The sequence below is a fragment of the Lissotriton vulgaris genome, chromosome 1_1 (assembly GCF_964263255.1).
Source record: "Lissotriton vulgaris chromosome 1_1, aLisVul1.2, whole genome shotgun sequence".
Classification (NCBI taxonomy): domain Eukaryota; kingdom Metazoa; phylum Chordata; class Amphibia; order Caudata; family Salamandridae; genus Lissotriton; species Lissotriton vulgaris.
The window spans coordinates 374932206-374955030 of record NC_141685.1 but is presented as its reverse complement, the minus strand read 5'-3'; the positions used below and the strand labels follow the sequence as shown (position 1 = coordinate 374955030).

General features: G+C 42.7%; 1 protein-coding gene across 4 annotated transcripts in view; it reads left to right on the top strand.

The window, feature by feature from the left end:
• The window catches only part of NRDC (nardilysin convertase), a 2107381-nt gene that overhangs the window by 489158 nt on the left and 1595398 nt on the right, over positions 1-22825 (top strand). For all 4 annotated transcript variants that reach the window (XM_086952436.1, XM_086952435.1, XM_086952433.1 and 1 more), the window contains one exon: positions 3377-3434. In XM_086952436.1, the coding sequence (XP_086808562.1) occupies positions 3377-3434 (58 nt within the window). The remainder of the gene's footprint in view (positions 1-3376; positions 3435-22825) is intronic.

The following is a 22825-nucleotide window of genomic DNA, read 5'->3' as shown; positions in this document are numbered from 1 at the left end:
ATGTCAATTCTTGTTTGGGCCACATCCATCGATTGTGTTGGGCAGTAGCTAATCCCACGTTTTAATAGTGAGTTTTCATTATCCGTGATTGTGCCTTTAGATAAATTCATGAATACTACTTCTTCTGTGTCATCAGGCATATCATTCCATTTTATTTTACAGTTTTCTGACGCATGCTTCTTGTTTTGGTGCCAATCTCTTCTTGGCCACTTTCGCCTCTTGCTCCTTCTTGTTAGCTTTTTGATGATGCGGCTGGAGTTCTGGGTGTCCATCTTCGTCCTCTTCCTCTTGTTGATTGGTATTGGTTCTGATTCTGCTCCCAGAGCCTTTGCTGCAACACCAATCTCATGTCTCCTAAATAATTCTGTGTTGATTGTTCTTCACTTGGTTCTCCCTCATTCTCACTTGCTCCAGTAAATGTTAAATATGTGGCACTGGCAGAGCTTTGTCTCTCACTTGCTTGAATACTTTGATTTTTGAAAATGTCGAATATTTTTGCGTATGTGAATATGCGCCCATGCGCATAATCCTCCTTATCTCTTAAGAAAGTTGACACTTTTATTGCTTTCACTGTTCTCCCATGTTTCTCAACATATTTTTCCAAATCCTCTTTTAATTTTGTCATTTCTGGGTTCATTGTTTCGGTGGCTAGTTATTTTTCCAATTCGCATAGTTCTTCCTTGACTTTGTTTAAGGCTACCTCTATGTGTTTAATCAGGATTGATATTAATCCCAATGAGGACTGTAGTACATATTCACATATTCACCCCACTCTTTTAGGAGTTCAGTGGTGGCATCCTGATGGCTTGGCATCAATGATATAATATATTTATATATATATATATATATATATATATATATATATATATATATATATATATATATATATATATATATATATATATTAATATATTAATATATATAATATATCTAAGTAGGGGGTACAAATACCTTACCCAGGCTGCATTAGCAGACCTGTGGTGCCATTTTGGAAGGCTTCCCAGGGATGGCATAATACATGCTTCAGCCCCTGGTAGGCCTCTGGGGTACCTATGCCCTTGGTACCTAAGGTACCCTCTACTAGGTACTCACAAGGGTAACCCCGTAACCAATCTGGAGTGTACCTAATGTACATGCAATCAATTCAGAGAGGAAGCCGCTATGCTGGGGTCCTGGTTAGCAGGGCCCCAGCCAGACTAAAGTCGATAAATCAGTGAAACACAGCAAAAAGTGGGGGTAACCATAGTAAGCAGATCCTACTCTCCCACACTGCCCTAAGTACCACTCCACTCCGATTGAGTCAAGGGAGCAATTCTACTAAGTTTAACTCTGTTTGTGAGCCAATAAATCAATTTTCCAGCTTGTCCTCAATTTTATATCCTCTCCCTTGAAAGTGGATCCAGCCCAGCCCAAGTGGTAGTGTCGGAGTTTTTGCTTTACAGCAGCCCAGGCGAGATGTGAATTACATCTAATCTCAGCTGTACGTTTAGTTGCTTCAATATGATCTAAGTGAGATTTCGCTTTCCAGCCTCAGATGGTCAGCCCGATGGCCTTTTTGTTTTCCTGTAATGTAGGCTAAAGAATTATCCCTGATTACTGCCTTAAATGCTTTTCAATGCATGGCGAGGAGGATACCGTACCATTGTTAAGTGCAAAATACTCAGTAATAAACTTGCAAATCTAATAGCTGAAATAATCATGGAGCAGCCGCCAAACGTTCACTTGGAAGACTTCATCGGTGGATTGCTGGCGACCCTGTAGCTGTTCGAATTAAAGAAAGTGAAAACGTTTTGATTAAGAAGCACTTCAAGAGGAGGGTGGCCCGCGTCTCTAGCCTGCCACGCTTGAAATATTGACACTTAATGATTAAGCAAAGCACAGATTGAGTGTGCTCTGGACAGCCGTTGGAGAATTATTTTTGGTGGAAATAGTAGTTACCTATTCACCCTTGTCCTGAGGAGGGCAAGATTCCTGGAGGCCGAAACGCGTCCGCGTCAACAGTTGATTCTCGACAAGAGGAGTTTGTGGATACTGTGTACCTGAGTATTAGTTTGGTTAAACACAGGTTTGAAGTCAGGTTCATATAAATTTTTCTTGAACCAATTGTGTGTGTACACGACTTCCTCTTAGTGGACCTCCTGATTGAATAGGGGGAGACTGCCTATGATTTGTATTTTGTATGGTGAAAATGGAATTGTTTTGTGCACCTATTTATGTGACATAATTATGCTGTTTGTGATTCCATAATTGTTTGGTAGATATAGATTTTTCTTGATTACAGATAATTGTACATATGCACATTTGATATAACATAGAATGTAATTCGTTAAAATAGTACTATCCTTTTGGAAGTACAGATTACTATAAATAAAATTAGTAATCATGACGATGACCAGTTTTGTGATTATTGTACAGTAATGTGCTAAATAAATTGTAGAATTGCCTTCTGTTAGGGAATTAATCAACCCTGACTTGTATTGAACGTTTGTATTAATCCTTCCCAACCACTTTGTGCTCCTTCTTCAAACGTTCATTCTATGGCCCTCTCACACCGATTCATAGACTGTTAACGCAGTGGTGGAGTGACCCCTTGAGAGTATGTGGGTATAAGTGATATTACTAACATCCATGGAGGAGGCAAAGAGATAATACACAAGGAAGTGCTGTATAGGGGCGAATAATGTGTAAACTGCCTATGCTCTCTGTGTTCCAGTCGCCAAACATCCATGAGTCCAAGTGCCTCTTCCCATCTGTATAGCTGGGATGCTCGAACTGTCAACCAAGGTGAATCGGTGTCCATGTGAAGACTCATTAAAGCCTTCACCCACCCCCAACAAGGGTTAGACACGTTGGAGTCTCCGCCAGTAACTCTGATGTCAGTTACATTTGGTGTGATCAAGGACATGGAAACAAAAATAAAACAGAAAATAGTCCATGCATAGTCATATTTCATGTACTTGACCTGCATGCCAGCTAGCTTATTTGCACATGGTGGTGTGAATGTGTCCCTGTCATATGCTCAACTTTTTCAAAAGCAACATAGATACCAGTTAATCATGCTAAAACTCCCACATCCATCTGTAACTGTTCTTTTGTATGCAAGTACCAAACAAGAACCCATCTGTACTGTAATCGGTGTTAGGTTGAAGCATAGCACCTCTCCAGAACCCATTATTCATTCAATTTGTTACAGTAGTTGGCTGATGGTCTTGGTCTACATACATTTTCAGAGAAAAGACGAGATCAGGAGTGAAAGTAACCAGAGTTCAAGTGGCATTTTGTCTTGTATGTATTTTACAGAATAGTGTTTATGCAACATTTATGGTACCTAAAGCTTCTGCTCGGCTTCAAGCGACTTTCTCCTCTTTCCATTCAGAGACCCTTGACAATCTGGAAGAATGGGTTACAGAGATCTTCTCCGCGATTCCAAATAAGTAAGTATTTTGTAATTCACTTGGTTTTTGTACGTTTGTTTGGGACTAAGGGGTGCAGGAATGCAAATGTAACATTTTAACTGGTGGCCACTTTTGAAAATAAACCCCCTCTTTAGAGCTTCTAACCTCATTTTTATCATAGCTTTTTCAAATTAATATTTCGTTTTTTTGTCAAGCTAGGGATTTGGCAGTGGTTAGACTTTTACAAAGTTCATTTTTTTTTCTAAAAGGCTACATATACTTTTTCGATATACTTTGCCAACCAAAAGTGATACAGTTGACATATCATTTAAAAGGGGACTATGCATTCGGAAATGATTAAACTGTTTTTTTATTTCCTTCAAAATGTAGCATCCCTACCTCGTCTCTTCTACTGTAAAATAGATTGATAGAACTGTATGTGCTAGTTTATAATCCTAAAGAATAAAAGCCATTCAATAGCTCTGAAGGTTGACTGATGCTATGGTTTAGTTTTTTTTTTTAAATTTCTTTTTATTTGAAAAAGCAAGCAAGGCAACAACAAAGTACATGAAGTGCATAGACTGCGCAAAGGCAGAACATCATTATAGACAATGGAATGATCAACACATTGACGGGGGAAGGGGGGAGGAGAAAAGGGAGTATCAAAGACCTTAAAGCAATCAAGAGGTAATGCAGGGTCAGGGGGAAAGCTGGACATCAAGGACAGGTGTCACTGGGGTTACACATATGTCACCTCTATACCGGTTCCAAGGACCCCATACTTTGTGCTTCTTCCAGGGACGACCCCGAGCCAGGTATACAGTTTTTCCCCTGAACATGCACCAATCCATGTTTTCCATCCACAACTCAAGAGTAGGATCTGGGATCCCCATAGCTGTGCAATATTACGTTTGGCGATCATAGCCCCTAGGGTCACCCATTGAGTTTGAGCCACATTATGGTCGGTTGGCTCCCAAACATTTAGCAAGCAGCTCCTGGCTTCTGGCAATAGAGCCACACCCGTGACCTCCTGAATAACCTTGTGGACCTTCCTCCAATAAACAGCAACTTCCCTACACTCCCAGATGATGTGGAGAAACGTACCCAACTGTCCGCAACCCCGTTGGCAATGACCCTCTTCAGAAAAGCCCATTCGAACCAGACGGGGACCCGTGACATATACTCTGTGTAATATTTTGAGTTGAACTAATCTGAGTCGTGCCGGAACCGCGACCTCCTTGGGAGAGGAGATCGCAGATTGCCAGTCCTCCTCATCAAGCTCAAGGCCGTCACGGGTCCACTGATCTCACAATTTCGACTATAGGTCTGCCCTATGGTTAATCAATTTTTTATACACCAGGGAGATGGTACTGTCCGGCATATGACCATCCAACACTCGGTCTTCCAGTGGGGTAGCTTCCGGTATCTCCTCCCCAACCGGGAAGACTGAAGTCAATGCATGACGAACCGGAGCATAACGGAAATACTCAGACCCACCCAAATCAAACTCAACCTGCAGGGCAGCAAACGACTTTACCTGTCCCTTGGCCCAGAGGTCTCTCACCTTGTTGATGCCAATAAGATCCCACTTGTCGAACCTCTTAGTGTTCCACAATTTACCAAACCTATCGGATCCGAAAAGCGGGCTCGCCAAGGTCAAGCGATCTTTCCAACCTAACGCGGCTCGACCGCGTTGAGGGGAAGGCAGCCTACTGGGTCTTGCAGAAACCGTTGCCGTATTGAGCAGGAAGAAACCCCCAATACCACGCAAAGGCTCATGAGGCCATCTAGCTCTATTTTATAAGTCTGATTCTATAAACGCCAATTGGGCGCAACAGACTTCTTTTCGAAACACTCTTAGGTACATTACACCTATTTTATAAATTTTTTGTAGAGTTCACTTTTACATCTACATCACATGTGAGTAAGGTGAGGATAGTTGTGCATATCCTCGTCCTGGAGGAGTTTTTACACTCCGAAACATGTTGACGCACTTCTTGAGGTTGATGTATCCTAATATACAGTAACAACCTCTTCTTGCACCCCTTTTAACGATACCAGCCGAGGGTTTAATACATCTTATTTTTTCTCCTACGAGCCAGGTATCTTTTAACCATCACATTCCACCACCTCACCACTCACACTTAATCTCCTCACACACACCTACACATAGTACACTGTAAGTGCTCCTACGTAGTCGTGAGTCGTAGCACGCCGCATCCCGTAGAGGGGTGTGAAGACCCCAATGATGAAGCATGACACCAAGGGGCCTGTTGGTATGTGAGGGGTATTCAAAACACTGTGTGCTCCCCACCACTGTAGAGACCACTACCACTACCAGAGTGGATTCTATTTTGTTTAAGTAAATTGCCTGGGGAGATCGAATCCACTTTCCCTCTCCCTCCTCTTGTTATACATTTTTACAAGTTTACTTACCTTCAGTAACGATATATCTGTATGAAACATCAGTAGTGATAGATACCCATCCTCCCTGTTCGGGAACGGATTTTTAAGGTTAAGGTGATCCTTTCAGGGCCCTAGTTTCAGTGCACTAGTTGTCTGTTTCTTGCAAGGCTCTGCGTTCCTGGCGTGGAAATTCGTGTACAGAAGTGACGTCGGCGTGCGAAGGCGGCGTTTAAGTAGCGCTCGCGACGTCATCTCGGCGACCATGATGCCAACGACGGACGCGGATCCACACAACACCATCTCCCGACGCGCAGGGGTAATGCTGACTAAAATTTTCCGGATCCAGTCTGACGCCTGGTGTTAATTCTAAGGTAAGGAATCTATCACTACTAATTTTCTTATAGACATATCGTTATGTAAGTGGACACCCTACACCAGTCCAGACAACCCTTATGGTGATTTAGGAGGCGTTAGACAACCATAGAAAGCTCACTAAGTGGTAGCTGTGGAGCGCAACCTTCAGGCTTAGTCCAGAAGAAGTGTAAAGAAGCTTGTTTTACCAGAACACAATCTTCTATAAAGTGAAAAAGAACCACGCAAGGTATTTATAAAAATATGTATTTATTATATAATACTCTCTAATACATTTAGATTTCCGCAGATTTGCACAATGCACACAATACTTCCCATAGAAATCACAGTAAATAGCACAAAATACACAGTGGACCCCAGTGGGGACCAAATCCTATACTGAAAAAGAGGTATAAGAACCATGACTCGGATCAAAACAAAGTCTAACGGACGTAGAAGTGCCGGGCCCCCAAGGAACCACCCAAGGTGAGTAACTAGGAACCCCACAGAGATCAGGTGCATAGTGGGAGGATGACCGCATCCTCCGTACAAGTCAACGTCTAAGTCCCATTTAGATTTTTGAAGATTAAGGACCCTTCCCAGTGGACCCTGAAGAAACCCAGTGGAAGACAAAGTTGGAGAGCCACCCGTGGTTACCCTAGTACCCTTGTTACCTACACCAGGGAAGCCGGATGTTAAGGTGTGAAGTGGTGTCGGAAACCACAGTTGAACCCAATGAAGGACTTAAGGAAAGTGCCGCTGCTGACGAAGGAGAAAGTGCCCGGTAGAATCCGAAGGTGGATTCTAGTTAAGAGGTACCTGCAAGCTGAGGGGATAGAGCCTATGTCACTCATGAGTGACCAGGAGGTCTGGAAGACAAATGCCTACCTATGTGGGGAGTTGCAGGAGAGTTGACGAGGACCTTGACTTTGCAGCTGTGAGGACCAGGCGATGTGCACAAGCTTTCCACGTCGTATGTGGATGGCTGAGGGGTTGGTGTCTGGGGGGAGCACCAACAAGCCTTGGCAAATGCAACCCACGCAGAAGTCCAAAAAGGTGCAGTTCTCTTCCAGGGGATATTTATCAATAGTCATAAGCACTGAATAGTCCCGCCCCCGTGAGTGGACCCCGGAGCAATAGCAAATAATATGCGTATATATAAAGGTCGTCTTTTTTGCTTCCTGTTGCACTTGGCACTTGGCATGCTTTATATGAAAATCAAATGGAAAAATAACGAAAAATAAAAAAAGGTTAACAACTCTAACTTGCCTTGATTTGCTGATGAGAGTGCTGCATTTCTGTGACCCTCTGGGACTTTGATGTGCACAATTGAGGGACAACACGGGAAATTCCTTTCCATATCTATATATTGTAGTGTAGTTCCTATTTTCCCTATAGGCCCTGCGCATTGGAATAACATAAACAGCAGTGTAGACGTAGGACTGAGGTTATCTAGGTCTCTACTGACTATGTTAGACTTAATTTAGGTTTGCTCCAGCTAGCTCAGAGGTCACTGGAAACTTTCTTGACTAAATAGGAAAGGATCAGCTACCCTGGCTCAGACAAGAAGGGATTCAGCTTCCGACAACCGCATAAACATGACAACTTTGCTCCCTCAGAATAAGAGCCAATCTCTAGAGTCGTGTGAAACAATAGACAGCTATTTCACTCAGTCAGATGTGCATTCTTAGTTTCACCAGAGTGCGGAGAATAGAGAGACAGGCGTTGTCAATAAAAGATATTATTTATTGAGCAGTCTTCCTTCTCATGCAAGAGAAATGAATTGCCACAAATTGCAATACTTAATGTAAAGTAAAGTACGTACAGTAAAAGGAGTATTATGAAATAATACTGTAAAAGCATTGATATGGTTTCTTAGCCATAAGACACTTTAAAATGGATAAAATATATATACATATATACATTGGCTAACGTGCTCAACTGGTGCTTCTAAAATACGCCTACCCCGGTGTACCTGACCTAAGCCTAATACGTGGAAGGAGTAAGTAAGTAGCAGTTTGAGTTAAGTAGGTTTTTGCCAAGAATCTGACTCAATAATTCTCTCTAAGGGTTTAGTCAGCACTGTACCTTGGGAATAGAATGTAGGAGGTCTGGTATCTCTCTCTCAGGACTCGATATCCAGTCACCCACAAGGGTAGGCTGGAAACGCCGGAGCTGGATTTTCTCGGCAGGAGAAAAGACAGCGTCTTTGTCAGCGCGTCAAAGAGGAGGGGCAGCGTCCGTGGGCTCTCCGCGTCTGCTTGGCTCTCGGGCAAGTAGATTAGCTGCTCTGCTCCAGAACCACCACCGTGTGTTTGCTTAAGGCAGCGTTGGTATATTTATACCTGAAAGGTGCCGAGTTTGACGTAAGGTTTGGACATAAGACGTCAATAAAGATGTCACTAAGAACTGGCCGTTCTTATAGTGCTCGCAGGAGTTCTATTACAAATCAAAACAAAGCAAGCGGGGATTTTCCAGGTTTTGTAGGTTTGGTGTGTTGAAAGAACTCGTTGTGCTTTCTAGGAATCTAAGGAAGTAGCTTTTGCCATGTCTTGGGCTGCAAGGGCGATTTACTGAAATATGGATCTGTTTCTTATGCCATTATAGGAATATTTATGGAGTTTAGCCGTGTAAGGCATACAATGGTAATAATGATTCAGGTTCCTAGATAAAAACACTACAATATCGATCTATCTCTATCTATCTATCTATCTATCTATCTATCTATCTATCTATCTATCTATCTATCTATCTATCTATCTATCTATCTCTATATCTATCTCTATCTCTATATCTATATCTATATCTATATCTATATCCATCTCTATATCCATCTCTATATCCATCTCTATATCCATCTCTATATCCATCTCTATATCCATCTCTATATCCATCTCTATATCCATCTCTATATCCATCTCTATATCCATCTCTATATCCATCTCTATATCCATCTCTATATCCATCTCTATATCCATCTCTATAATCCATCTCTATATCCATCTCTATATCCATCTCTATATCCATCTCTATATCCATCTCTATATCCATCTCTATATCCATCTCTATATCCATCTCTATATCCATCTCTATATCCATCTCTATATCCATCTCTATATCCATCTCTATATCCATCTCTATATCCATCTCTATATCCATCTCTATAATCCATCTCTATATCCATCTCTATATCCATCTCTATATCCATCTCTATATCCATCTCTATATCCATCTCTATATCCATCTCTATATCCATCTCTATATCCATCTCTATATCCATCTCTATATCCATCTCTATATCCATCTCTATATCCATCTCTATATCCATCTCTATATCCATCTCTATATCCATCTCTATCTCTATCTCTATCTATCTCTCTATCTCTATCTCTATCTCTATCTCTATCTCTATCTCTATCTCTATCTCTATATCTCTATATCTCTATATCTCTATATCTCTATATCTCTATATCTCTATATCTCTATATCTCTATATCTCTATATCTCTATATCTCTATATCTCTATATCTCTATATCCTCTATATCTCTATATCTCTATATCTCTCTATCTCTCTATCTCTCTATCTCTCTACTCTCTATCTCTCTATCTCTCTATCTCTCTATCTCTCTATCTCTCTATCTCTCTATCTCTCTATCTCTCTATCTCTCTATCTCTCTATCTCTCTATCTCTCTATCTCTCTATCTCTCTATCTCTCTATCTCTCTATCTCTCTATCTCTCTATCTCTCTATCTCTCTATCTCTCTATCTCTCTATCTCTCTATCTCTCTATCTCTCTATCTCTCTATCTCTCTATCTCTCTATCTCTCTATCTCTCTATCTCTCTATCTCTCTATCTCTCTATCTCTCTATCTCTCTACTTCTCTATCTCTCTATCTCTCTATCTCTCTATCTCTCTATCTCTCTATCTCTCTATCTCTCTATCTCTCTATCTCTCTATCTCTCTATCTCTCTATCTCTCTATCTCTCTATCTCTCTATCTCTCTATCTCTCTATCTCTCTATCTCTCTATCTCTCTATCTCTCTATCTCTCTATCTCTCTATCTCTCTATCTCTCTATCTCTCTATCTCTCTATCTCTCTATCTCTCTATCTCTCTATCTCTCTATCTCTCTATCTCTCTATCTCTCTATCTATCTCTATCTATCTCTATCTATCTCTATCTATCTCTATCTATCTCTATCTATCTCTATCTATCTCTATCTATCTCTATCTATCTCTATCTATCTCTATCTATCTCTATCTATCTCTATCTATCTCTATCTATCTCTATCTATCTCTATCTATCTCTATCTATCTCTATCTATCTCTATCTATCTCTATCTATCTCTATCTATCTCTATCTATCTCTATCTATCTCTATCTATCTCTATCTATCTCTATCTATCTCTATCTATCTCTATCTATCTCTATCTATCTCTATCTATCTCTATCTATCTCTATCTATCTCTATCTATCTCTATCTATCTCTATCTATCTCTATCTATCTCTATCTATCTCTATCTATCTCTATCTATCTCTATCTATCTCTATCTATCTCTATCTATCTCTATCTATCTCTATCTATCTCTATCTATCTCTATCTATCTCTATCTATCTCTATATCTCTATATCTCTATATCTCTATATCTCTATATCTCTATATCTCTATATCTCTATATCTCTATATCTCTATATCTCTATATCTCTATATCTCTATATCTCTATATCTCTATATCTCTATATCTCTATATCTCTATATCTCTATATCTCTATATCTCTATATCTCTATATCTCTATATCTCTATATCTCTATATCTCTATATCTCTATATCTCTATATCTCTATATCTCTATATCTCTATATCTCTATATCTCTATATCTCTATATCTCTATATCTCTATATCTCTATATCTCTATATCTCTATATCTCTATATCTCTCTATCTCTATATATCATATCTCTATCTCTCTATCTCTCTATCTCTCTATCTCTCTATCTCTCTATCTCTCTATCTCTCTATCTCTCTATCTCTCTATCTCTCTATCTCTCTATCTCTCTATCTCTATCTATCTCTATCTATCTCTATCTCTATCTATCTCTATCTATCTCTATCTATCTCTATCTATCTCTATCTATCTCTATCTATCTCTATCTATCTCTATCTATCTCTATCTATCTCTATCTATCTCTATCTATCTCTATCTATCTCTATCTATCTCTATCTATCTCTATCTATCTCTATCTATCTCTATCTATCTCTATCTATCTCTATCTATCTCTATCTATCTCTATCTATCTCTATCTATCTCTATCTATCTCTATCTATCTCTATCTATCTCTATCTATCTCTATCTATCTCTATCTATCTCTATCTATCTCTATCTATCTCTATCTATCTCTATCTATCTCTATCTATCTCTATCTATCTCTATCTATCTCTATCTATCTCTATCTATCTCTATCTATCTCTATCTATCTCTATCTATCTCTATCTATCTCTATCTATCTCTATCTATCTCTATCTATCTCTATCTATCTCTATCTATCTCTATCTATCTCTATCTATCTCTATCTATCTCTATCTATCTCTATCTATCTCTATCTATCTCTATCTATCTCTATCTATCTCTATCTATCTCTATCTATCTCTATCTATCTCTATCTATCTCTATCTATCTCTATCTATCTCTATCTATCTCTATCTATCTCTATCTATCTCTATCTATCTCTATCTATCTCTATCTATCTCTATCTATCTCTATCTATCTCTATCTATCTCTATATCTCTATATCTCTATATCTCTATATCTCTATATCTCTATATCTCTATATCTCTATATCTCTATATCTCTATATCTCTATATCTCTATATCTCTATATCTCTATATCTCTATATCTCTATATCTCTATATCTCTATATCTCTATATCTCTATATCTCTATATCTCTATATCTCTATATCTCTATATCTCTATATCTCTATATCTCTATATCTCTATATCTCTATATCTCTATATCTCTATATCTCTATATCTCTATATCTCTATATCTCTATATCTCTATATCTCTATATCTCTATATCTCGCTATCTCGCTATCTCTATATCTCGCTATCTCTATATCTCGCTATCTCTATATCTCGCTATCTCTATATCTCGCTATCTCTATATCTCGCTATCTCGCTATCTCTATATCTCGCTATCTCGCTATCTCGCTATCTCGCTATCTCGCTATCTCTATCTATATATCTATCGCATATATATACATATGCAGTCTGAAAACATGTTAGGTTCAAAACTGCCTCAAATGCATTGTAAATCCTTAACATGTGAAAAAGTAAAGAAACATAAGTCATGCTATTCTCATTATACATATAAGGAAGACTGCTTTGAGTTGCTTTGAAACACACAACCTTTATTTTCATAGGTAAAAAGGCAAGTTTATAGAGGCAGATTAGTCTAAAGAGGTTGCATATAGAAACAAGTGGAAAAACTGGCGCCGTGCCTTTAAGACCTCCAGGAACCCGCAGGCTCTCATGCACCACAGGTGACAGGCCGGTTCTTTTTTCCAGCTCCTTCTGTGAGGATCCTGGAGCATTGAGCTCGCCAGTTAGTGTTTTTTTTATCACTATTTTCTGGTTTAAAGTGAAAATTTTTAGTTTCACTCGACGTCTTTAGTACTTAGCTTACTAAATCCTATTGTTTTTCTGATTGTTGGCTATTTTTTCCTGTCATTTAATAAGTGTCCGGCTTGTGGAAAAAGATGGTCCAATTGGACCCACACTCGGTCTTTATTGCTTGTCTACCTTCATCTCACAAGCCAGTCCAGTGTTACCACTGCAGCAAGTTTTTAAAAAGAACCCTTAGAGAAAGGGAGAAGATTAAGCTGCACTCCATGCAGGAGAGAGGAAAGGAAACAGCAAGTGGCCGAGAAGAACATCCCTCAACGAAGCCCTCCTCTCAACTAAGGCTTGAGCGCAAAGAGAAAGGAGAGAAAAGGAGACGCCGGTCTCACATGCCGTCAAGGGACAGATCGACATCCAAAATACCTTTGTGCTCCGAGTCCACTTCGATATCGACGTTGAGGCGTCCTTTGCTGTCGAAGCAACCGACTTCAGGTGAGAAGACCCATAAGACGAAGTCCACACCAACTCGTAGGCGGTCCAGGTCCTGCTCGCCTACAATGTCGGGTGGCTGTGGCTCGACGTCGACTCATCAACGTCAAAGCCCATCGCCGAGAGGGTCCATGGCGACATCGAGAACAGCACTGACGTAGAGAGGTCCACTTGCATCGACGTCGGGCCGAACACCGAGGGCCTTGACGCCGGTGAGACAGTGGTTCGCCGAAGGGGGCGTCAGCATAGGCATTCGCTGTCGAGAGACATGACGTCGACACATCCGTCGCCAAGGAGGTCGCTGTCGAGAAGATCGACGTCGAGATCTCGCAAAACACCCTCTGGATCTAGGAGGTCAAGAAGATCATGATCCAGGTCGATGTCTAGGAGATCAATGTCGAGGAAATCCCATTCCAATCACGGGACTCCTTCTGCCAAGAGACCTAGGGCGACATCAAGAGACCGCTCGACGCGGGACGCCCAGGTTGTGACATCAAGGAGTGCTTCTTCCTTCCCAGGACTTTAGATATTGCAAGTCACTCCTGAACCCTTCCCAGTGCAGACTCCAGCCCCTGCAACTAATATTGCCCCGAGATGGACGGGGGACATAAGGGAGTGAAAGATTCGCAAGATTACAAGACTGCCAATTTCCCCAAACAGATCCAGATCTCCTATAATTCAACAGGTGCACTCATCTGAAAGACATGTGCAACGTGCCACTGCACAAAGGTCCCCATCTTTGAAAAGGCTCTCATCACGTTCTCCTGGGAGTCTGGCATCCAGATCTCGCCACCGCTCTGCTAGAAGACGAAGCCATAGATCTTCTTCGTGGTCTTCAGATTCAAAGATAGATTACTCCCCTACTCTTTCTTCCTCTCCTCGGAGTACAATATCGGCCAGTGATGATATCCTGATCTTCAATGAAGTTCTATGTAAAGGGGCTGCGCAGCTTCAGATTGAGATGCCGGTTTCTACCGCTAAAACGTCAGTCATCTTCAAGACACTTCACCAAAGGTCTTCATCTAGACTGTTGCTGTCCCTGGTGCCTGGCCTGCTAGAGCCTGCTCTTCAAAATTGCCTTACTCCAGCATCGGTGGGGGCGGCCCCATCTCGGATCACTAAAAAGTACAAGGCTCCTGAGAAGGACCCGTTTTTTTCCGAGGGCTGACAATCCCCCGGACTCTGTTATTGTGTCACCGGCATGGAAGAACCAGACGGGGCAGCATCATCTGCAGTACCCCCAGATAGAGACAGTAAGGCCATGGATTCTGTCTGCAAGAGGATGTGCACCACCTCAGCATCATATGTTAAGGTAGTCAGCGCCTCAGCTTTACTGGGTTGGTATGACCGTTCTTTGTGGGACTCTCTCTCATGCTTAAATGAGAAGCTCCCAAAGGAAGACAGACCAGATTTCCTAGTGATCCTTCATGAAGGAGGTTTGGTGGCCAATTAGGACATCAGTGCAGCGACTGATGCTTCTGACTTAGTTGCCCATGGTTACGCACATGGGATTTGTGCTTGTCGCTTGCCTGGCAGAGATTGACTGGTTTGAAGCCAGAGGCTCAAAACCGTATCCTCAATCTCCCCTTCAATGGCCCATCGCTCTTCTGCTCTCATGCTGATGACTAAATGTCCAGGATGAAGACCGAACTGGACACAGTGAAGGCGGTTGTGCTCGAGAAAAGGAAGGACTTCAGCCGACGCTACCGCCCCTACGATCGACGCAAATACCAACAGAGGGTTCAAACCCCTCAGTAGTCCTCCCAGCAACATCAAGGAAGATCACAGTCCTACCATAGTCAACAACTGCATCAGCTGGGTCTACACGTAAGTTTAAAAAAATCAATCTAACACAGAGGATACAATACCTGGGCGCAACTTTGGACACAGTAAACGTAAGAGCTTATCCTTTGGCGGAGAGACTATCATCCATTCTCCACAAGTGTCAGACCCTCCTGAAGATACCTCGACCCACGGCCAGGCAGGCCTCATCTCTACTGGGTTCGATGACCTCGTGCATTTTTCTAGTTCCAAACGCCAGACTTCACATGAGACCTCTGCCTCAGACTCTAGAGGATCAGTGGTCCCTAATCCCCAATCGCTTGGAGGACACTTTACCTCTGTCTCTGTCTGTCCGGCTCTCCATCTGATGGTGGGTGGGACAGACTCCTCTCATAACAGGAGTCCCCTTTCAAGAGGAACTGCCTAAGCAGACTCTGGTGACGGATGAGTCCCTTCAGGGATGGGTCGCTCATATGGGGTCACCACAGATCCAAGGAATGTGGTCAGGGAGAGAACAACTATACCACATAAACATGCTGGAGCTCAGAGCGGTGCATCTGGCTCTGAAGGCGTTTTTTCCTTCAATCAAATCAACTGCTCTGCTTCTTCAGATGGACAATACAACAATGATGTACTTCCTGAACAAGCAGGAGGGCACCAGGTCCAGACCCCTGTCACTGGAAGCACAGGCAATTTGGAAGTGGCTTCTAGCACGAGACCTGAAGATCCCCCCCCAATTCACTTGCCAGGCGTCTTCAACGTCCAAGCGGACAGCCTAAGCAGACATTTCGCAGAAGCACACGTCTGGGTGCTAAAACAAGAAGTGGCGCAAGACATCTTCCACAGCTGGGGAACACCAGACATAGATCTCTTCGCGGATGCAGAAAACGCAAAATGCTGCGTCTTTGCCTCCAGATACCCACCACCAGGCTCCAAAGGGAATGCTCTATTGATAGACTGGTCAGAGACATTACTCTACGCTTTCCCACCAGTCCCCCTCATTCCCCTGGTGATAAGGAAACTATACGAATCCAAGACTGAGATGATCCTGGTTGCTCCAGAGTAGCCTCGCCAGTGGTGGTACCCAGACCTTCTTCACATGTCCAAAGTACCACACAGGAGATAACCATGTCATCCGGCTCTGCTGACCAGGGTGAGCGGCAAGGTGTTCCATCCCAACCTGTCGTCCTTGAGGTTAGCAAAACACACAAGATGATGGACGGAATGTTGCACAGTGGCAAAACATTCGCCCCCAGTCAAAGATCTGGGTTTAATCCATCGTTATTTTGCTCATCAAGCCACCCCAGTTCAGACACGGTCATATGCAAATCAGTCTTGACCCTGTGCCTAATGGGAACAGTCCAGCCCAAACTGCCAAGCCATGTCTTACCTGTACCGGAATCAAGCATCCTAGGACCGGTTTCTGGCTATCAGCCGTCTTCAGCCAGGATAGCTTGACTCCAGTGGCTTAGTTCACACGGGACCCACGTCTGGGCATACCCTTCCCACATTGGGTGAACAGCAAAACATACTAGATGATGGACGGAATGTTGCACAATGGCAAAACATTCACCCCCAGTCACAGATCCTTTCTTTGTTGGGAGCATGAAAATCTGTGAGGCTGTAACCTGCAATTAAAGGCGTTAATCATCCCTGGTCTGAGGCGTCTTCACTATGGGCACCTTGTGTTGATGAATTTGTTGCGGCTGGCTCGGTCGCGAAGACGCCCTGCAGTGAGAAGCGGATCCTGTGTTTGCACATTCAAACACGTTGAAGGAATCGGGGAGAGTCGTGTTGTTGGACTATTCACAAACAGCTTGGCAAGGCTTTCAAGCACCCCGCAAACCCACTGGGGGTTTTCATTTTGGACTACTAGGAGATATGAGGCGGCACCCACATGGGCTAAAATCAAGTGAACTCCAAGTTCCAGCATGCTCAGCATGTACAAGCCCACTAAGGCGGGACTTGGTGGAGTTATCAGGTGTTCCCTTGAAAGACTGCCATCACTCTCCTCCACTCTGCCTGGGAACAAGAGCACGCTAGTGCTTGAAACGCGTTGGGCTGGCGATTTCTTTGTTGGGAGCATGAAAATCTGCGAGGCTGTAACCTGCAATTAAAGGCGTTAATCATCCCTGGTCTGAGGCGTCTTCACTATGGGCACCTTGTGTTGATGTGTATTCTATTTGGAATAGTTCAAGTTCAAAAAGACTTTATTCGAATTGAATTCACAATTCATAAAAGTATACTAAAATCACAATTAAAATTTCATATTTCATTCTAAGTTTAGACATTACTAAGGTTTAATTCATTACAGTTAAAAAGAAGCTTTGAAAGGAATAAAACAATACAATCAGTTAAAAAACATAGTAGTTGAAAACACTTAACTCTTATTATCCCATATCGATGGACTTTCTCACTCGTAAAATTGTGTTCAGAAAGAGGCTCATTGTACTGATTGTGAGGCAGTCATCTAAGGACCTGAGTTTATTGTAGGCATCTCTTGCTTTCCTTAGGCCCCAAGTTAACAGGAGAGGTTTTAAAATTTGTCGTCTGGAGTGGCTATATAAAGTGCAAAAAAGAGTATAGTGTATATTTGATTGAAATGATTTGTCATCGCAAGGACACCGCCTTTTTACTCTCGCCCAGTCATTACAGGTCGGAAAAGAAACAAGTCTATAAAAGGATTCCAGGCGAAAGTATGTCAGGAGCCTACGATGCTGTAGGGGGCGATCTATTACAAGGTACAACTGGGGCCCCCTCTAAGATGTCACTTCATCGTGGCTCAAGACCGTTTTTTTAGATCTTTCACCCTTCCACCTTTGCAGTTCCAAGTGTTCCAACAACATCTTTTTTAGCATAGATCGCGAGAGCAGTTCCAATGAAGCTGGGTCAGTATAATATTCAGGATGACCAATCTCACTGACAAAGTTCTTAATGTAAGTAAACCATTTGATGTTTTTCGACCCATCACAGTTTAAGCAGTCCTTAATGATACATCTATTCAATTCTGTGGCAGGGTTCGTCTAGACGTTATGCCAAAGTAGAACTGGGGCAAGTTTTATAATGTCCGTGATGTAAACAAGAGCAACTTCGGCATGTAATACGTATATAGGGGTACTCCTCGGTGTAGCAGTTATAAATCGGAGGAACCTGTTCTCGATTCGCTGAATCGCCTCCACTTGCTGCCAACCCCAGATGCCAGCCCCATAGGTCCTAATAGCCACACATTTCGATTTGAATATTTGGAGGAGCTCCCTGACTGCCCTGTTTTTTTAGCAAAGCTCATAAGAGCACCAACTGCTCTGTTAAATGCCATGGCCCTTGCATTCACAGCAGACTTCCAGGTGCCTTGCCTATCGAAGTGAACTCCCAGATAACAAAAAATGTCGGCTAACTCCACCTTCCTTTCGTTTAAAACAATTGAGCATGGCGATCTATGTTTGTTTGGGCCGCACGACATAGTGAATGTCTTCGAGACATTAACGCGTAGCCCTCTAGTGTTCATAAAGTTAGTATAGGTCTGTACGGCTTTCTGAAGGCCCACCTTGGTCTGTGAAAGGATAGCCGCTTCATCAGCATAGAGTAATATGGGGATGGGTTTCCCATTGATTACGGGGTAATCAAAATACTGTTGTGTTAGGGAAGTACCCACTCCATTGATGTATAAGTTAAATAGCAGGGGGGCCAGGATGCAGCCCTGCCTTACCCCTCTATTAATCTTAAAAAACTGTGCATTCCCCCTTCTGACCATATCTAACTCGTGCACCTGCCTCCACGTAGAGTTCTCTGATCTAGTCTATTATTTTGTTGTCCAGCCCAATGCCCCTCAGAATCTGCCAGAGATTATCGTGCAAGACGCAATCAAATGCAGAACTGAGGTCTACATATGTCACGTACAAATTAGATTTCCTTGCGTGTATGTATTTCGAGATGATTAGGGACAGGTTTAACCCCTGCTCAATTGTCCCTCGCCCACCCCTGAACCCATACTGGAAAGGTGATAGCACTTCCTGTCCCTCCAACCAATCCTGAATGCGAGCAAGAATGACCCTGCCTGCCATCTTCATAAAGCCAACTAGCAGGGAGATGGGCCGATAGCAGGCAGGATCATTCCTGTCCCCCTTTTTATATATCGGGACCAAAATTGCCTCCTTCCATGTTGGAATAAAACCTCTTTTGGCCATGCAATTCAGGACTCTGGTGAGTAGAGGAGCCCACAAGTCTGGGTACGTTTTAAACACATCAATAGGGACAGAGTCTGGTCCTGGTGCTTTCGCAGCTGAACTTTCCCTTAGGGCTTTATGTACCTCCTCTAGTTTAAATTGAATGCCTAGTGGGAATGAGGGATCCACAACTTCCGGAGTTGTTGCTGCTTTGGAGGAAAGTACCGGCAGCGCCATGGTGCCATACAGGGCTTGGAAGTGGGATACCCACTCCCGAGCCGTGATGGCGTTGTGTATACGAGCACCTTGGTCGTCTTGATAAAAAGGAGCGTTCACAGCCTTCCAGAAAGCAGCAGCATCCTTTAGTACTGCTGCTTCGTGGAGGGCTTCCCAGGCTTCAACTTTTAGGTCTTTCTTTCTTTTAATCAAAGCGGCACGGTAATTACGCCTTGCTCTTTGAACCTGTGCTCTATCTAGTGGGGTAACATGCAAAGCATGTTTGAGTTCCCGCAATGCCCTAGAGCAATTTAGATCAAACCACCCTGGGGTTCTCTTAACTGTATTGCGCGGAATTCTAGTCAAAAGATGTTTGATTGAACAACAGATTTTATTGATGGAGACCAAGACTTGTTCTTCGTCCTCTTCTAAGGTCAGGCACTTAATGATTTCCTTATGGGAAGTGGTTACTACATTTTTTTGGAAGCTCTCTGGTATTACCTTCTCCCATTTAATGCAGAATCCGTTACGCTGACCAAGGATAGGGTTAAAGTCATAATTACATTGAGTATAAAGGGGCCGCGTATCCAGATTTAGCCTAAAAGTAACAGAGATGGGGTAATGGTCACTGATGCCAGTTGTGTCTCCCAATTGTTAACTAATGGGGCATAACGTGATGAGAGTAAGGTAAAATCAATGATTGACTTTGCCCCTCTTGCATTAAATGTAGGTGAAAATATTTTAGGCACTGAGCAAGCCTCATTAATGAATACCATGGAGTGGTCCACCACTAAATTATTAAGCAAGTCCCCTAGTTTTGTATGGGCAAAATGGCTTGTTGCCCCTATAGTTTCGTCCTCCCATCCACACACTCTCTGTAGACTTCTTGAACATAATGGGCAATTAAAGTCCCCAACCCACATGAGGGCCATATCCCAGGGCAGCTATCTACGATCGTCTTAAGGGTACTTGCCAATTTCTTAATTGTGGTTTCCACTTGTGCTATCGGAATGTTATTGTAGAAATTAATGATAGCTAAGTTTTCTAAAGGTCTCCAAGATACCCTTAATATCTGGTAATATGGGGAATCCAGGAAACTATCTAGGACCGTAGGACCTGAAGAAATAGACAAATATATGGACAGCCCTCCCTTATGTCTGCCCATTTTGGTAGGAACTGCCAGGGTAAAAAAAGTTTTAAAACCCAACAAATGAGCTTGTTCCCTAGCCCATGTTTCCTGGAGAGCTATAATTGAGTGGGACATGGTTATCAATTGCCAATCTGGATCTTTGATTTTTGGGGCAAGACCCGCTATGTTCCACGTTATTATGCTGCCAGGAATATCATTGTTGATTGGTGATGTTACATCCATGGGAGTCACAGGGGCCTGTTCCATATTGTCACAGGACATGATCCCAGACAAATTATCCAACTGTGGGAGTAACATTTTATCATCTCCTGATACTTGCATTTCAGGGTAAGGAACCATCACAGGGCAAGATTCTGGCGTAGTCATAGTATGTGCAGGGGCCAGAATGTAACCTTAGGCAGTCAAATTATCTTTTTTGTCATTCGTCTTATAAATTGATGTTGTGTTAGTAATTGGCCCCAACCGTCATTCGCAGTCATCCAAGCCTGAGAATGCTTCAAATCTGTTAGTAAGCTCAAAGGGGGTAAATGGCAACAAGTGCTCCATTCCTCTGGTTCCTTGTGATTGGTCCGACCCCCTATAATTATTCCCGTGTCCCCCGTATGGCACGGTGTTCCACCCATATACATTTTTAGACATCATGGGATTGGGAGCCTGCCACATATAGTGATTATTAAGTGTAATGGGAGGATTGTTCCATAGGCCAGATTGGGCCCCTAAAGACATTATGGGAGTAATCTGAGGTCTTGGGTAGAAATAGGTTAGGTCACAAGGAGCAATGGTAGTACCATTGGTCCTTGGCATCCAATTAAGGATGTGTTTGACCGCACCTGGATCTCTAAAATTTATAATTATGAGATCACCCTCTGTCTTTCTGTCGACTCCCCAACCAGGAGAGTCGCCGTACATGGATAATCTCACCATTGATGTTACATGGGAGCGGTCTGTGCTGGCTAAGCCAGTACATGGCTTTATTTTTTAGTTGGCTAAAGCCTTCCCTCCTGCCTTCTTGTAGAGTGGGGACGCCCGTAAGTACAACAACAAAGGGGCCCGCGTCAGGTGGTAATTCGACTTGGTGGCCCCTATGGTTTCCTGGTCTATCTGGATGTGCCCTCCCCCCAGACTCATGCGTTTTTCCTCCAATTGCATTACTAGGCCCCTTCGGAAATTCCTTAGGAATGTGTGGGGCAAGTGGATGGACTTCCTTGGGTGGATTCGCATCCTTATGGATTGCAGGGGTAGGGGCTGGGACTACGGACGCGGGTAGTGAGACTGCCTTCGCTAAATCCTTCGTCAGACTTGCTTTGTTGGTAATGGCCGTTTCTAAGTCCCCCAGCCGTTGCTCCAACCTCCTAAGCCTCTCCAGTATGGGAGATGTGAACGATTTAAGTAAATGTTCAATGCTATCAAGGGAGACAGAGGACAGTTGTTCCTTGTTTGTATAAGTCCTGGTACATGTTAAGTCGGGCCTGGAAACAATCAATGTGGGGTTGTTTATTGGAGATGTTGTTTCATGTGTAACTTGACCTGGATTGGGAAGTAATGTAGCATTTGTAGTGGGTGCAGATATATCAGTAGCCTTTTTTCCCTTCCCCAATTCAGTATGGCTTATCTTAGCTCTTTGTGGAACACCTCCCCTCCTCCGTCTTATTTGGTGGCGGTCCGAAGACTTTAACAGCTTCCTGTTTCCCCACTTTCTTTTTTAAGTTCCCCACTATTACTCAGGGAGTATCGGGTATAACTTCTATAGCTGTGTTAATGTTGCTAATAATTAGAGAGTTATTCTATTCCACACTATTAAGAGCAGTCAATGATGGGGGCGTATCACGCAGGAGCATAGGAATACCCTGCGTAGATAACGGATCCTCATTTCCTAATGTCAGACCTACGCCCGCTGGATTAGACTGGGGTGGTGCAACCAAAGGGGATCTGGTTTTAATAGCTTCAATCGAGCGGCGACGCTTGCGTTCAGCCAATAAGCAGTCCCTTTCCAAATCGGAGGCAGGTTTCCTGAAGTAGTTATCCAGGGTACCTTTACAATTTCCCCCTCCTTCAGCAGGCATAATTTTTTCGGAGTTGGCAGCCATAACTACTAAAAAGATCAATATTAGTAATATATAGCAGGGCTGATGTTTAATTTAATGACTTCGGAAGTCCAGAGAATAACCTCTAGTAGAGGAGGAGCGATCCCCAGATAAGTTCTTCTCCAACGTTTGGTACCCAATAGATAAAAAGTGTTAGAGGCAGCC